Raw genomic sequence first — 16,738 nt, 5'->3', positions numbered from 1 at the left:
TTTTTACCATCCTAAAAGACCAAGGTAATACCGTAGAAACAAGTAATCACAAATCCAATGTTCATAAAACACTGATTTGACTCACAATGATATACTCCGACTACAAGTACGGAACTCAACAAACTGAAATTGTCCGGAAAAGTTCTAGAGAAAAATGAAAAGAAGAGAAAATGCAACAATATTTTTCTGATACTCTCCTAACAAATTTTGCTCTGTTTATAAACGGAGTCAACCCATTCAGTTACGCAGTTGATCCAAAAGCTGAAGTGGATTGCTGACTCAGCATCCTTCTTTTATTCTTCATTATAACTATATCAAATCTCCCTCCATTCGAAAACATTGACCTCAAGGTTTATAATTCGGAAACCTCTTCTCCACATCAAAGAAAAATTCTCATGTAGCTTCATCACTCGGCTCGTTAACCCACTTCACCAGCACCATAGTAGTAGGACGGTGCTGACGACGAACCATCTTCCTTTCCAAAATGCTCTCAGGTTCCTTAGAGATCACGTCTTGACCGCTTTTGGTAACTCAGTAGAAACCAGCACATTACCTACCACCTCATTCAGTTGTGAAACATGGAAAGCATAGTGTATCCTTGATGAAGTAGGTAACCTCAATTTATACGCCACCTTCCCACAGAGATCAACAAATCTCATAAGGCTCATAATACTTCGGAGACAACTTTTCAATAGAACGATACACCATTGACTGTTGCCTACAGGGCTGCAGCTTAACAAAGATAGAATCACCAACGTTAAAGCTTCTTTCCATTCGATGCTCGTCAGCCACTTGTTTCATACGATGTTGAGCTCGCATCAGATGAAACTTCAACAACAAAACCATCTTCTCGCGCTCCTCCAATGATCTAGCCACGACATCAACTTTTGTTTCTTCTGGAAGGTATGCAAATGTTGAGGTTGAGGCTGACCATAAACTTCTTTAAAAGGGGTCATTTGGATTGAAGTATGAAAGTTGGAATTGTATCAGAACTCAACTAAAGCCAACCATTTGCTCCACATATGCGGTTTGTCACTACACATACATCTCAAATATGTTTCAGACATATGTTTACTACCTCTATTTGCCCATCACTTTGAGGGTGGTAAGCATTTGAGAAGTTAAGAGCCACTCCTTGCAGACTAAACAACTCACGCCAAAATTCGCTTAAGAAACACTGTCACGGTCACTAACAATGGATCTCAGAAACTCATGATGCTTGAATACATTATCCAAGAAGGAATAAGCTACCGATGAAGCAGAGTAAGGGTGTGACAAGGCAACAAAGTGAGCTGCTTTGGTTAATCTGTCTACAACCACCAATATCACTGATTTTCCCGAAGACTTAGGGAGGCCATCAATAAAATCTATAGAGATATCTGTCCACACAGCTTCAGGTATTGGTAAGGGTTGAAGTAAACCAGAAGATGTCGTGGTGTCATACTTACAGCACTGACAAGTATCACAGCCACGAATGAATCTTTGAACATCAAGTGCCATTCCCTTCCAATAAAAGAGACCTTTCACTCGTTAGTTAATGACGTCTCTCCCGGAATGACCACCAGCACTTGAATTATGCAGCCACTCTAAGATTGCCTGCTTAATCAACGGATCATCAGAAATGACAATCTTATTCTTCCTACGCAACACTTCTTGAGACCATGAATAATGTTTCTTAGACAATGGTTTTTTCTTCAAACTCGCAATCAACTCCTTTACTTTGTTATCTTTATCATAGGTCTCATGTATTTGTTTCAGCAGATCACATTCCAACACAAATAAGGCCATATGCAACACTTCAGCTCCATCCATTCTAGATAAGGCGTCATCAGCAAGATTCTCCTTTTCCTGCTTGTATTGGATCTCATAATCAAACTCGAAGAGTTTGGGGAGCCACTTCTGTTGAATAAGAGTGTTCAGACGCTGCTCCAAGAGATACTTCAAACTCATTTGATCGGTTTTGATAATAAATATCATACGAAAAGGTAATGTCTCCACTTCTGAACATCAAACACTACAGCAATTAGTTCCTTCTCGTAAATAGAAAGACGAAGTTGCTTCCCCTTCAAATGTCTACTTATATATGCCAAAGTGTGACCATTTTGCATCAAAATCGTGCCGCTACCTTGACCACAAGCATTAGTCTCCACCACAAACGGTTGATCAAACCGTGGTAAAGCTAATATATGTGTCTCAAAAAGCGCCTTCCTCAACTCAACAAATGCAAGCTTTGCTTCAGCTGACCATTGTAAACATTCTTTATTCGTTAAAGCCGTTAATGGTCTGGCAATCACTCCAAAATCCTTCACAAACCTCCTATAATAACCAGCCAATCCCAAAAACCCTCTCAAATGTTTCAAATTCTCAGGAATCTTCCACTCTGCAACAGCTTTCACCTTCTCTGGATCCGTTGACACCCCTTCTGCTTGGATAAAATGTCCAAGATATTTAACCCGTTTAGTAGCAAAGTCACACTTGCTACGCTTAGCAAAGAGGTTGTTCTGTCGCATCAACTCAAAAACTCTGCGAAGATAACCCAAGTGTTGCTCAAGGGTAGAGCTGTACACTAAGATGTCATAAAAAAAATATCAGAACACCCTTCCTCAAAAGCTCCTTAAAGACTGAGTTCATTAAGCCTTGAAAGGTTGCTGGAGCGTTTGTAAGTCCAAAGGGCATGACTGTGTAAACATAGTGACCACTATGAGTTTTAAACACAGTCTTATGCACATCTGGAGGAGACATACACACTTGATGATAACCATCGCGAAGGTCTATCTTCGAATAAATCCGGGAACCACCCAACTCGTCCATCAAATCATCAATTAGAGGAATATGAAATTTATCTTTCATAGTTGTGTTGTTAAATCCCCTATAATCCACACATAACTTCCATGAACCATCTTTCTTCTTAACCAGCACCACTAGAGAAGCATATGGACCATAGTTTGCTTGTATGGTACCCGCTGAGAGAAACTCTTGAACCATCTTATCAATTTCATTCTTTTGGTGTACTGCATAGCAATAAGACCTTTGGTTCACTTGAATAGCACCTTCTATCAGTGGTATCCTATGATCATGATGACCTCTCAATGGTGGTAAAGCTATAGGTTCATCAAAAATATATTTATACTTCTCAATTAGTTTTTCCACTTCCATCGCTAGTTCTTCAGATCTTGTCTTAACAACTGCAGAGCACAACTGCACCTCTGTTTGCTCTGTCAACATCTGTGTAGAAATCGTTGACAATTGTACTGAATCTTCTTGATGTTTGTTCAACTTAGCAGCTTTCACCTCCCGTATAGATCTTTCTCTGATCCCATGTAACAAGACTTTACGGCGATCCATTTTGAATAACATTGTCAAGTTTTAAAAGTCCCAAGTTATTGGTCCCCATTGCTGCAACCACTGAACACCCGAAACCATATCACAACCTCCCAAAGGAATCAGCATGAAATCAATTGTAAAAGTAATACTGTGAAAGTTCGACTCTAACCCCTCCACAAATGCTGACACGCCCAACTTATGACCATCTGCTACTGTCACTTTTGTTAAACCAGCTGGCTTAAGTGTGCATTTCAACTTCTCAGCCACACTCTTGTCAAGAAAGTTGTGTGTTGAACCCGTGTCAATGAGTATGAAAAGTGATATTTTCCCATGTGTTCATTTAACTTTCATCGTCTTGTAATCAGAAATGCCATCAATAGCATTAACCGAAATTTGAGCTACTTCACCTCCATCTTCCATTCCCAACTCCTCCTCCTCATCATTAATCTCATCATCCTCTTCCACTTCAATCATGAACAACTGTGACTTCTTATGCTTGAGATAATGACCATGAATAAACTTCTCATCACAAAAGTAACAGAGTCCTTCAGCTCTTCTTCTACTCATTTCTTCTTATGATAGAAACTTTCGTGGTTGATTCTCTAATGGTTTGTCTTTGTTAACTATCAAACCCCCTTTGTAGTCAACCTCCTTCTTATATGGTAACACGGCCTTTGTTGCTACTGATTGTTTAGTCTGCGACCAAACTGGTGGTGTAGCTTTCCTCGGATGTGCCATCTCATAGAGTTTCCCAAGCATCAAACATTGGCGTACCGATTGAGACTGAAACATCCTTATATGCATCCGAGTGTCCATTCTCAGGCCTCAAAGATAAGCACTGACCAAATACTCCTCTGAAAGCTTAACTCTTGTTTTAATCAACTCAAATTTCCCATGATAATCCACAATACCATCCGTCTCTTGTAACTTCTTAAGCTCAACAATTGGATCGTCAAACAATTCTTCGAACCTCTCCACCAGTAGCGACTTATACAATGGCCAGTTGAACAATAAATTTTGATTCTCTTCTTCTTGAACTACAGACTGATGCCATGTTGCAGCAACCATCAAAATAAATCGAAGCCAATCCTGCCTTCATATTCTCCGGCGTATTATCCATCATAAATAATTGCTCAACCTTAACTATCCATTCCTTCATCTTTTTGCCGTTGAATCTAGGAAAATCAAGTTTCGTGAGGCGAGTCATGCCTGAATAGTTATGTGGAATACATGATCGTCCTCTCCCTAGATCAGCTTGATTCTCTTGAATCGTTGGAGAAGTTGAATGAATCTGCGACGTTCGTCTGATATTAACGTCATCACTCGTCAAAGCTTGATTCTGTTGCATTGATATCAAACGAATCGCTACGAACATCTCCGCGAAAATTTTCTCCATCTTCGTATTCTAATCCAGAATCTTTGCATTCTGATCAGCTACCGTCGTCTCCAACAACTGCGTACGATCGAGAACTTGATCGATCTTCGATCCCAAGCTTCATTCCACTTCTCGAATCATAGCTTCCTTCAACAACGCCTGCGATCTAGTCTCCGCCATCGATGATTCCAATGAAAGATCGAGCTTTGATACCTTTAATACCGTAAAATAATATTCGATTTGAAACAAGTAACAACAAATCCAATGTTCATAAAACACCGATTTGACTCACAATGATAAACTCCGACTACAAGTACGAAGCTCAATAAACTGAGATTTTCTGGAAAAGTTCTAGAGAAAAATGAGAAGAAGAGAAAATGCAACAATATTTTTCTGATATTTTCCTAACAAAATTTGCTCTGTTTATAAACAGAGTCAACCTATTCAGTTACGCAGTTGACCCGAAAGATCACGTGGATTGCTGACTCAGCATCCTCCTTTTATTCTTCATTTTAACTATATCACAAGGTAACAAAGTCAAAACCTAAAACAACGAGAGGTTTAGTAGCAAAAGACTACAGTCAGTCAAGCGAACAAGCAACGAAGAGGATTTAACAGAAACAAAACTCACTTGAACTTCTTGTCTATGATGAAAAGCCAAGAAGCAAGTCGAATAGCACCACACACACTGACTGACCCACAGCAAACCCGAAACATGGAACCAAGAACTGAAACATCCGGGACAACCCCTCTACACAATTGCATCTTCATCCGATTGAACCAAAACTTCAACCTCATCATATTGTTTCAAAATCTAAGAAGAAGCCACTAAGAAATTATGAGATCAGCTAACAACGAGAAATAAAACGAACTCTTATGAGCTCTATTTAAATCAAAATTTGATTTTGTTGATTTTAAAAAACATTATAGCAAAATCATAACAAATCTCATAAAAATATACATGCCCATTAAGTTTGGATGAAAATACTCATATATTAACACTATACTATTGAATATGAATGTAAACATAGCATCAGGATGCAAAATCCCAATATAAAATTTTTAAATATTTAAGATATTAAAAAATAATAGAGTCTAAATGTAAAATTTACATTTCAAAATCCAAAAGATTTAAATACCACTAAATACAATATACAATAACTAGTTTTATTATATTTATTATTTCTTATTGACCTAAGAATATTCCGAATTTGTAGAAATATCGACTCTAAGAGAGAGATGCAGCTCACAGATGGACTTTCTTTCCGGATATTCAAATGATGTTCAAAGCATGGGCATATTCAAATGATGTTCAAAGCATGGGCATATGACCATACATGTTGTATTCTCAGAATTATATCTTTTGATAACTGAACGAATCAGCTTTACAAATAAATTAATTTTAGGTTTCTAATTTTCTGATATTCAGATATATCATAATTTATACATTATTTTTTTAAATAGTATTTGGTTATTCTACTGATATTTAGGGAAAGTTTCTAACAATATTGGAATACCACACTGGAATTGATACAACTACAGGCTTCGAAGTTCGTTTCTAGTTAAACATAAACCTTATATTTTGCCTTCGTTATCCTATATAACATTAATAATTATGTGAAATTTATTAATAAATTATATATAGGTCACATTTTTAGAGTTTTAAAGAGAAAAAGATAAAAAAAATATTAAAAACATTATTTGCAAAGTATAAAAAATCTTTGTGACTTCATTTCGTTCCATAGAAATTAAAAATCAAATAATTAAGGAAATGTATCTTTTCTTACAACATATATGATAATATAATATATTTTCAATAAAATTGTTGTTCATATTCCAAATTGGAACATTTATGGTATTATATATTGGTAAATATGTATATATTAAGGATATTTGACCAAGAACAACATCAATATAAATATACATTCATTTAATGTTGTTGACTGACTTGATTCATCAAATCTATAAATGTGCCAAAATTTATAAAAAAGTGAAAACAAAATTTTAAATATCTTTCAAGATTTAGATTCACCAAAGAAAAAATGGCTTCCTTAAGTGATGAAATTTTCGATGTTATTGGTGAACTCATCCTTATGAAGGAAGAATCAAAAGAAGATGAAGAGCACGTGAGGGTTAGTATTTATTTACACTATTCGTACTCTTATGTACTTTGTTTTTTCTATAAGGGTTAATTATATTTTGTGCAATGTAGGGTTTGGAGAAAACTTTAATTGAATACCTTGATGAAAACAAGATTATTTTGGACAGCCAACATTTTGAAGCAATCCGACATTTAAATATAGATAGATTAATTGAGTCTCAGCTGAAAATCATAGATAATTGTATTGAAGAGAACAATAAGCTTATTGAAGCGATGAAGGCTTGCCCAGGGGAGGATTGCCCGTGTAGCTGCCACAGTCTTACCAATAAAAAAACCAATAATTAATATATGAACATCATTACCATGTAGTATCATATATGATCAAATGTACTTTGCTTATACATCTAAAGCTTTGATGGAATAATAAATGAAATCCAAATATGTTTTTTGTGCATCTATATACAACTGATATTCTCATAATTAAATATAATTGGCTTACTAAATTGTTTTACCAATTGGAATATTGGAATAACTAAAAATAAGTGAAATGTTTATTTTCTACAAAAATCTAATACCCAAAAATATGTAGAATGATTTTAAACCTATGTAAAAAACAGTACCTAATTTATCTAAATTTAGGATTGGCATGTGCTAAGCTGAATGCATGCGATTTCCCCGGATCTAGTGTCGAATTAGTTAATCAAGGACTATAGGGTTTTATTAAGAAATGATCATGGTCAAATACAAAATTAACTTTTTTTATTTTGTTTTGCCATATTCTAAAAGTTTAATTAATTACAAAATATCATTTTTTTTTTGTCATTCGATTTATGTTACTTTGGTACGGTTCTCAGAGTTTTTCTGCCTCCACGATTATTAAGAAATTAGACTTTTATTTTATGTACATTTTGTTGTAGATTAGATGAATTGCACTTGTGGTTCGCCGAGTTCTTTCATTACTTCGCACGAGAATTAAACAAGGGATACATCTTTGCCTTTCCTCGAGTCAGGGCTTGTGTTGACATGAGCATAGACGACGCAAGAGAACATGAATATGCGTATATATGTAATGATTATAAACTTATTTTGTTGATTGTTATTATGGAAATATAATCCAGTTAAAAGGCAAATTCAAATTTCACATATCGATTCAAGAGCGTACAGCGCAATGAAACTTTCGTCGTCCATCCTTTGGTTAATAAAATCTTCATGAATTTATCTACGTTGATAACAAAAAGAAAAGAAGAATTTAGGCCCAAAGTCGACAGCTTTATTGAGAAATGAAAAGTACTTCATACAAAATAGTCAAAGTCATGACAGAAACATTAAAGTCAGTACAGAGGGAAGAAGTTCGACGAACAAGAAAGATAGTTTTGAAAAAGGAAATCAAACATAGCTTAGTCTTCAAACGACTTTGGACTCTCTGGAAGATGATGATCAAAAGCCCAAAGAGTCTTTGGGCTTTAACCGGCGATTCTCCTAGAGTAGGGGTTGGGAGGCTGTGTAGGTCTAAGGAACATGTCACCACTTTCTCCCACCCACCCTGCTTTCATAACCGGTTGTTGTTGCCTTTGACTCTGACTCCATCTTCCCCCGCCAACCACTGCATTTGCCAGTTTATTCGCAGTCTCTGATGGCCCACGAGGAAAGACCCAATAGAAGGACTAAAAATGTAAATTTACTTGCAAGGACTCTTCCTTCCAGGCGGTGGTATATACTTAGCATCTCTGACATGATAACTTCCCATGGCTTTGTTGTTCCATGCTGTCTCCAAATTCCGCTGGGTCTGACAAGCGCCAAAAGGAGGACCATTGCCTTTGCATTAGCATAACTGTTGAACGGCTTATTATTAGCAGTATTGGTCAAAGTCGCCGGCAACCTCTTGACTGATTGCTGCTGCTGATGCTCGAGAGACCCTCTCTGCCCAACAGACGTTTTGGTATGGAGAGATGGTGGAACATAGTAACAACTCTGAAAGAACGGGTGCTGTAAAGCCTCGGCAGCAGTCGGCCTATTGTTGGGATCCCATGAGCATAGCCGCTCAACAAGGTTAATCGCCTCTGCAAGATAGTATCATTAATAGTATGCAAAACTATATAAAAAAGGATCATGACGCATTTTCCTCCAGAAACATTATTGAAGATTTGAGCAAAAAATTTACCTGAGGGAATTGGTAATTAATGACACTAGCCAGATTAAGGCCCTCCAACCATGTCTCTTGAGTTGGGCTACCTATCACATTGCAGACTTTATATATCTCATCTGCTTCACTGCGCACATTAAAAGAGATATTATCACATTCACAACGTTGTTTAATCAGGAAAAACTGAACGTGATCACCATTTGACAAATACCTAGCTCCAGGAAAAAGGGGGCGAAGCGACAACAGCTCATCCAGAATAGCGCCCATTGCCCACATATCTGAACACAAGCAAAATTTCATTAAGAAATGGACCAACACCATACTGAAAGACTTATTTCTATTGGAGTTTTGAGAACACTAAATGACTTTAGACGTGTACACATATGACTGTAGCAGTACTTCAGGTGCCCTGTACCTGTTACACATTTAGAGCACATAATTTAGTGGCCAGTAAGGCAGATATGTGGAACATGTCAAAGATGTGTGCCAATCACCACAACACTAAAAATAGAATGATTTTCTTAAGGATCCATTTCAACAGATAAGGGAAGTGAACCTTAACAGTGTGTCGAGACATATTCTGTATAAGGCCAAGATCAGCAATCTTAATGACATCTTTAGAGACTAATAGATTTTCTATATCAGGAAAAACAGTAACTGATTTGAGAAATAATGTCGAACTCCACGCACATGAGTTAATACTGGTAACTCAAGGGTATCAATTTCCTGGCTTAAGATCACGGTGAAAGTATCCATGCTGATGCATGTAAGAAAGGCCTTGAAAGACTTGAAAGCACCAATTTCGGATATCAGATTCTGCCAAAAAGCTTAGGGCGATCCTTCATAAGCTGGTAAAGATTGCACTCCTGCTAAGAACAATAAGAATATTTAGGGCACTGGTGAAGAAAGAACTATAGAAAAAAGATCAAACAAAAAGTTGCAAGAACTAAGAAGTATACCATGTACTCAAACACAAAGTACATGTTATCATTCTCGCGGATAACTTCCTTCAGCTTCACAATGTTTGGATGATTCATCCTACTAAGAGACTAGTTTGAAAAAAGGATGATCAGTAAACATACAAGAAGAAAGACTGATAACATTTGCAGTGAAGGAGATACAATACCTTCACTTCTCTCAGATTAACACATTCTTCCCAAGAGTAATACTTTTTCTTCATTTTTTTAATTGCAACCTGTCCATAGAAAACTTCAGAGATCCTAATAATCAAGCACAAATAGTATAGAAGCCTTGATATCTTAAGAAAAAAACAACTTACAAATTCACCAGTCTGTTTATTGACAGCTCGCCAAACATTCCCAAAAGTCCCATCACCAACTTCTTTGACAAAATTAAACCTACAGTTGCATAAGGCATCGAAAAGGAAACATAAATTATAACTCAAGGGTCTAAAGCCAAAGTTAGAGAACAGATAAAGAAAATCAAACGTACCTCTCCATGGCTCTTGGTTAAACACAGTATCCTCTTTAGTTTTGTTTGTAAAGAACTTATGAAAATATATCTGTAACTTCAATCTTCCAATTGTTCGTATGCCAGCAAACTCAAAGATTCTCTGGCTAACCGTTATTTACTTAGAAAATAAATTGGCTGGCCAAGATAAGAACGCAAAACATACTGAGAACTGGACGACGCAAAGAACCAAAAAGAAGGGATGTTTTTAAGTAAGAAACCCAGGCTCTCAACAATTCACTCAAGGTTGGAAGACTCGAGAAAAAGACTTATCAAAGCTACGACATGTCAAAACTTTGAAGAGAAAAAAAACTGATACATCCTTCTTCAGTCAGCGCCCATAAGAAGCAGATATGGAATAGGGACTAACAGAATTTTTAAACTGTAGAGACCAAGGTTTAGATAAGACTCTAGGACTATGCAAAGGAATGATAACTTGCAGACATCAGCCCTGCACAAACACAATCATGCATCGATAAGTTTGGAGTATATGACGTGTTTTAGATCTTATCATTTATCATTCCTTTTTTTTTTTTTGAGATTTCCTAACTTTTATAGCAGTTTTATTCGTTTTCTCTAAATCTCCATATTTATTGACACACCAATTGTATAGACTTTTAATATAAAAATCTTATTTCCTCAACTGACATTAATTAAATTTACAGCTACGTGTCACCATCAAATATGTTAAGAAAAAAAAAAAAGACAATTTTATGCAAGCCATATAGTAGAAACATAAGCTAAAATGCAAATGTCAATAGCTTCGTGAAAAAACATACCTGACTTAGAAATTTGCAGCTAAGTGCAGTTCACGAAAGAGGCAGTAACCGCCAATAGAGAGATTCTTGCAGTGAGAAAATTCGATAGTGGTAGCAGCAGCCTGAGCAGATGTAATCTTGTTCCATAATCTCAAAAGAAGCAAATCCACTCGAAATGAAATGAAGCTTTAATATAACCTAATCAATACAATACTAAAAGCTGAATATAATCAACAGAGAAGCTATCCACGTAGGACTAAATAATCAACCAATAGAAAGCTTGCTTTTTGCCACTTCACATCTTCTTTTTTTTTTGTCGAGATGAGCTTTTAAAATTGTCTGTGGCCCATTTGAAATCGTTTTGCTATCTTCTTCGATTGTCTCCGACGATTCCCTTCCACAGCCATGGTTTCCACTCTCTCCACATCTCTGTCTTTGACCTATTCTGATGCCTGCATCTCTCAATCTGCCCTTGCGACTGATTCTGCCGCTGCGACTCTAACTCTGTCGCTTCGCCTCCGCCGCTGCTTCTCCGACTACTCCGCTGTGCGTATACTCCTTGCCCGCGGCTCCAGATCTCCTCCTGTTCTTCACTATCCTATGCGACTTCAGATCTCTTTCCCTTTTCCACAACTAGGTTTAGATGGCTCTTATACTCGAGGTAAACGCAACTCTAAATCGGCATGAGAACATCTTACGTTATTAGGTTTAGTAACCTTTCTGCTCCACTTTCTCAGGCTTTTACTACACTTTCATTCAGAATATATCACCTACATGGAGTTCTAGCCACATCTCATCGTTTAGGAATTGTCATTGATACCGACCTGGGTAAACTTCGTTCGGCTCTCCGAGAAATTGTGAATCCATATGAGAATGCAATCTTTGTTATTGGCAAAACGTTGGCTCCTTCCGATGAAGACAACTTCATCTCCTGTTTCGGCTTTGTCGACTGTGAGTTTGTTTCCCAAAATAATTTTATCTTCAATTTTGACTCACTGTGTTTTTTTTTCTCATCATTATTCAGCTACTACCCATGGCGAGGAAGTGTTCAGTTTGCACAGTGACAATTCTCCAAGCCATGGCTTTGAAGATGTCTTACCATGTTACAGAGGATTCACACCTAACTTTCCTTTATCAGGTATTTTTCTTCTCTTTAGTAACATCTCTACCTTCAGTACCAAACAATCAAGATTTTGAATAGCTTTTGTTGAAAAGGGCCAACATCGTATGAACTGCTCATCGATGCTGCTGTCGACATTGTTGAACAGAGCAACCGCCAGTTTCATGTTCTGGTGATTGGCGCCGATGGGCATGTAAAGTTTAAAGTTTTTAAATAGAGAAAACAGAGTATGAATGCTTAATGAGAAGGCCACATTCTGAATGTGAAGGGACTGAGATGTTTCGATATGGCCTAGGGGGAACTCAGACAACAAGAGAAAGCAACTATTTCTTAACGTAAGGTAAAAGAACTCTTTTTTTTTCTTCATTTCGGCAACTCTATATTTCCAGAAGCTAATTCTCTGAAGTTCTTCTCACAATTCAGCTCATATGCCGATTGTTTTAGTAAGTGTTGGAGACGGGCCATGGGCAGACATGAGGAAGATGGGTGACCTTATCCCTAAGCGTGTCGATCTTTCAGGTATCATCTCATCTCCAATTTCAGTTCCATTTGTATCCTTTTTCGATCTTGATCTGCTCTCTGCAAAGTTTCTGAATTTCACAGAGATCATGAGAGAGGGACCATCAGAGTTAGCCAAAGAAAGGGAATTTTCTCTTACTGATCTAATTTGTGATTCAGATGAAGAATGGATCCAAGGAGGGTAAAGATGTTTTCATCATTCACTTCCAACTAAAAATTTATTAACAGTTCAATGAACACTTTCTGTTTTATGTTGCAGGGCAGATGAGGATGTAAGTCATTTCTGTATTTTTGTGTTTAACACACTAAAGAATTTACAAGCATAAATTATGTGTAAGACTTTGTGGACTTCCTACGAGAACAAAATTATTAACTTCTATTGTTGTCAAGAAATATGATATTATCAGTTATTTAATAATGATCATTTTTGAGACGGTGCTAACTTTCTGTGGAGTGAAATTAAAAAATCAATGGACTGCCTTGGCTTGAATGCTTATTGAGGGGATTAATATTTGTTTCTAATGAATCGATAGTCTCTGGAGCACATGAATTTTCTAAGCATAGTGATGGAGTTGGGAATGAGCTGTAGCACCCGGTGTCTCAGTATCTGCGAGATATCAGCATGCAGCGGTATGAAAACTTCTTCTTCTTTGGTTCTCTTATCTCCATCAGAATAGTTAAATTGTTTGATGGATTATTTAGTTCTTTGTAAATGGAAAACTTCATGTGTCCGGCGACAAGAAGCAATATCAATTTGTCAGCTGATGTTTGACAAAAGATGGCATCACAACAACATAATTACAAATTGTTGATACTTTAGGGTGTTGCTTGATGACCTATTAGTGGCTGAGGATCTTGCCTCTGTAGAGACAACCTATGATGCTTCTCATGCTGTTCGCTATGAAGACGCTTTGTCCTGAACCTTTCAGAAACTTAAGAAACACAGGCAGGTGAAATTTTGATAGGTGTTGCAGTACCGTGAGGATCCTGTCAAAGCTTTCGCCATGCGAAACCAATGGTCATGAAAGTGGCAGTTGAAGTCGTCTTCAAGCTGGGTCTGTTTCCGCAGACAAAGCATCAGGACAGTTGAGCGGAATCATTTGTGAATCCCACACTGGTAAAGCTTTTTACGAGACTTATTATAACTCGTGATGTCTTAACTCTTGAAGAGCCGGCATGCTTTGACCACGAACATATGTTTTTTCATTGGGGTGTTCACACTACGTCTTAATGTATACTCCATAAGTCCCTAAAACAATTTACTTCGAACCTAATTTTTGATTATACGAAACAAAAATAATGATATTTTAAAAAGCTGTTTGTTGTCGTGCTACGTTGAATTAGTAACAGTTGCTGCTCAAACAGCTAATCAAGACAATCTTTTTGATATTTTTGATTGTCTTTTGTCAGACTCTAAAATTTATGAAATATTATTTAATTATATATCAATCACATGTTAGTGTTTTCCTATATAAAAATTGTCAAAAAGAATAGTTGGTGGATGTTGACCAAAAAAAAGAATAGTTGGTGGATGATTTGATGAACGTCCACATTTTATTCAGGGTAAATGAACAGCATTTCAATAACAAAACTTTTAATATAAACCCAGTGTAAGCAATCATCTTTCAGCGACATATGTATGGCCTTAATGATGTCTCTGCGGAACTGCAAACTAGATTCTTCAGTGACATGAACTTGTGGAATGTTGAGTTTTTGATGATATACATGTATGGTATTATAGAACCCTGGGTTTTAAAAAGTGTGCCTTAGGGTTGCTAAGGCTTATTAGAATCTATATCTCTCTTTCTGGGAGGAACACAGAGCTTGATGTAATCATAACACGAGAACTCGAGAAGGTTTACCATGCTTAAGTTGTTTGTTGAACTAGTTGTATTTTATTTTCGATCTGATTTCTGCTATGTTTGTTTGTTCAGTATTTGCAAGTTGTTGGATTGTACGAGGATAAGGAGGAAACATGTAGAAGGAAGGGATTCTGGGGAGTCTTAATCAGTTTATACTACTTTGTAACTATAAGAAATTGTGCTTATAGATATTTCGTTTATGGTTATGATAAGGATTGAATGATCAGCTGCTTCATGAGACAATGCAGAGCAGTAGAGATATTTACTTCCGGCTAGGGGTAACCATAAAAATATATAGAAGATTAACTTTGTTTTATTCTCTTTTTTTTTGTGCTGAGAAGTGGGAACTCTTTCATGTAAAATGATAAGGGATGCCGTGAATTGGTTGAAAGCTATGTGTTTCTTTGTTATGTCTCACATTCCTCATAACAAAATAATAGACTAATCTATAGATTGCTTATAAATGTCTGAATATTAATATTTTGCATTACTATAATAAAAATAAATTTACATAAATGTAATTCTATAACTTTAAGGAAAATAAAAACTATTTTCACATTAGAGATCACACAGTATAATATAAAACTAGGTGTTTTGCCGGCACATGTGGACATAATTTTCTTATCAATAATTATTAGTTTATATCTTATTAATCTAAAACCAGCATGATAAGTTATAATATATGTTTTCAGATAGTTAAATCAAACATCAAAGTATATATTTATGTCAAATATTTTATCAAAATATATACTTATTATTGTGTAATTTTTTTTTTGTCATCAACAATACAGACTCATATTTGTGTAAATTTTTTTAAAACACTCATATCTTTGAAATAGTTTAGAAAATATCTTTATATAATTTTTTTTTCTTGAATAATATTTAATTATAATTTTTTGTATCTATTTAACTTTTATAATAAAAATATTGTTTTCATATAGCAACAAAATATATATAAGAATTATCTGATTTTAAAAACTTTTGATCATTTTATTATATTATTTTAGAATCAATTATTTAATATTAATATAACATATAAATTTTATATGATTAAAACAAAATTTAATTATATATAAAATTCATTAAGGGTATTGTTTTAATTAACACATTAGCGAATCAGTTAGAAATTAATAATAAATCAATAACCTAGATAAAAGTCTAAAACCTAATAAAATATGACAAATAAGAGAAATTAACTAAATTTTAATATTAAATAAAAAATTTAATATTACTAAAATAAATTTCATTTTATAATATATATATAAGATTAATTAATGGTATTTTTAAAATTAATAAATTAGTGACTTAGCTAAAAATAAATAATAAATCAATGATTTAGCTAAAACCTAATAAAAACATGACAAATAAGCAAATTTACTAAAATTATGGATAATATAAAATATAATTGATTCTTTAATACAAAATTAAAATAAGAGTTTTGTTAAATCAAACATAAGTCTGCCGTATCGGTGTTACAAAAAAAACAATCATTAATAGTGTCGTAGGAATTATGTATTTCCCATTAGCGAATAAAATTTAAAGATAGCTCAATGTATAGGCGAGATTATGGAGATTGATATGGGAGTTGAGGTAACGGAAACAACTGTTCCTCGGCAAAGAAATGCCCCTGCTAGACATCCTGAATAAATGAAAGAGACATATCTGGACTTGGCTTTGTGTTAATGGATGGTGACTTTCCAATGCTGTTTGGAGCAAGGGCCGATATACACACACCAAATCACCACTGTAAGCGGAAGCTGAAGGTTTGCTATGGGTAATGCAAGTGATACTGAAGTTTGGACATATAGAGATGGTCTTTCAATCGACTGTGAACAACTGGTTATACTCATTCAAAAGGAGGAAGGTTGGCCTGCGTTGGACTCGGAGCTCGACGAAATACAAGCTGTATCCAAAGAATTTTATGAACTTTCTATTGCTTATATTCCTAGATCTTCAAAATTCCATACGCATAACCTAGCAAAAGGTGTCCGATCACGCGCACTCGATCAGTTTTTGAAAACCCTTTTGCACCAAGTTGGCTAGCCCCACAAGCTAGCATGAGAGTG

General features: G+C 35.7%; 2 protein-coding genes and 1 long non-coding RNA gene across 49 annotated transcripts; 2 read left to right on the top strand and 1 right to left on the bottom strand.

The window, feature by feature from the left end:
- The first annotated feature begins 381 nt into the window (after positions 1-381).
- LOC103853643 lies at positions 382-7,914 on the top strand. Its single transcript, XR_630304.3, has 2 exons — positions 382-6,831; positions 6,912-7,914. It is a non-coding gene; the product is annotated as an uncharacterized LOC103853643 (long non-coding RNA).
- A 134-nt stretch (positions 7,915-8,048) lies between these two features.
- LOC103853841 (cyclin-dependent kinase F-4) lies at positions 8,049-11,369 on the bottom strand. The gene is given in 11 exon segments (XM_018656193.2): positions 8,049-8,860; positions 8,962-9,070; positions 9,155-9,358; positions 9,500-9,579; positions 9,670-9,763; positions 9,765-9,809; positions 9,903-9,992; positions 10,070-10,138; positions 10,223-10,301; positions 10,396-10,864; positions 11,193-11,369. Coding segments are annotated over 8 exon segments (480 nt in total). The 5' UTR covers positions 10,404-10,864; positions 11,193-11,369; the 3' UTR covers positions 8,049-8,860; positions 8,962-9,070; positions 9,155-9,343.
- An 8-nt stretch (positions 11,370-11,377) lies between these two features.
- Positions 11,378-15,075, top strand: LOC103853640 (E3 ubiquitin-protein ligase RGLG4). 47 transcript variants are annotated; one of them, XM_033284076.1, is made up of 10 exons: positions 11,378-11,832; positions 11,909-12,122; positions 12,196-12,309; positions 12,387-12,484; positions 12,560-12,626; positions 12,715-12,810; positions 12,895-12,991; positions 13,070-13,082; positions 13,344-13,440; positions 13,654-14,199. In XM_033284076.1, exons 6-10 carry the CDS (start codon positions 12,720-12,722, stop codon positions 13,728-13,730), a joined length of 375 nt encoding a protein of 124 aa, XP_033139967.1. In that variant the 5' UTR covers positions 11,378-11,832; positions 11,909-12,122; positions 12,196-12,309; positions 12,387-12,484; positions 12,560-12,626; positions 12,715-12,719; the 3' UTR covers positions 13,731-14,199. The 47 variants fall into 47 exon arrangements, 22 of the variants coding, with proteins under 22 accessions (XP_033139967.1, XP_033139966.1, XP_033139961.1 ...); XM_033284075.1 differs by having other exon boundaries at positions 12,560-12,631; XR_004454910.1 differs by having other exon boundaries at positions 12,440-12,484; positions 12,715-12,991.
- The last annotated feature ends 1,663 nt before the right edge of the window (positions 15,076-16,738 follow it).

The sequence above is a fragment of the Brassica rapa genome, chromosome A02 (assembly GCF_000309985.2).
Source record: "Brassica rapa cultivar Chiifu-401-42 chromosome A02, CAAS_Brap_v3.01, whole genome shotgun sequence".
Classification (NCBI taxonomy): Eukaryota; Viridiplantae; Streptophyta; class Magnoliopsida; order Brassicales; family Brassicaceae; genus Brassica; species Brassica rapa.
Note: the sequence above shows the minus strand (reverse complement) of the source record. Positions and strands in the feature narration are given on the sequence as shown.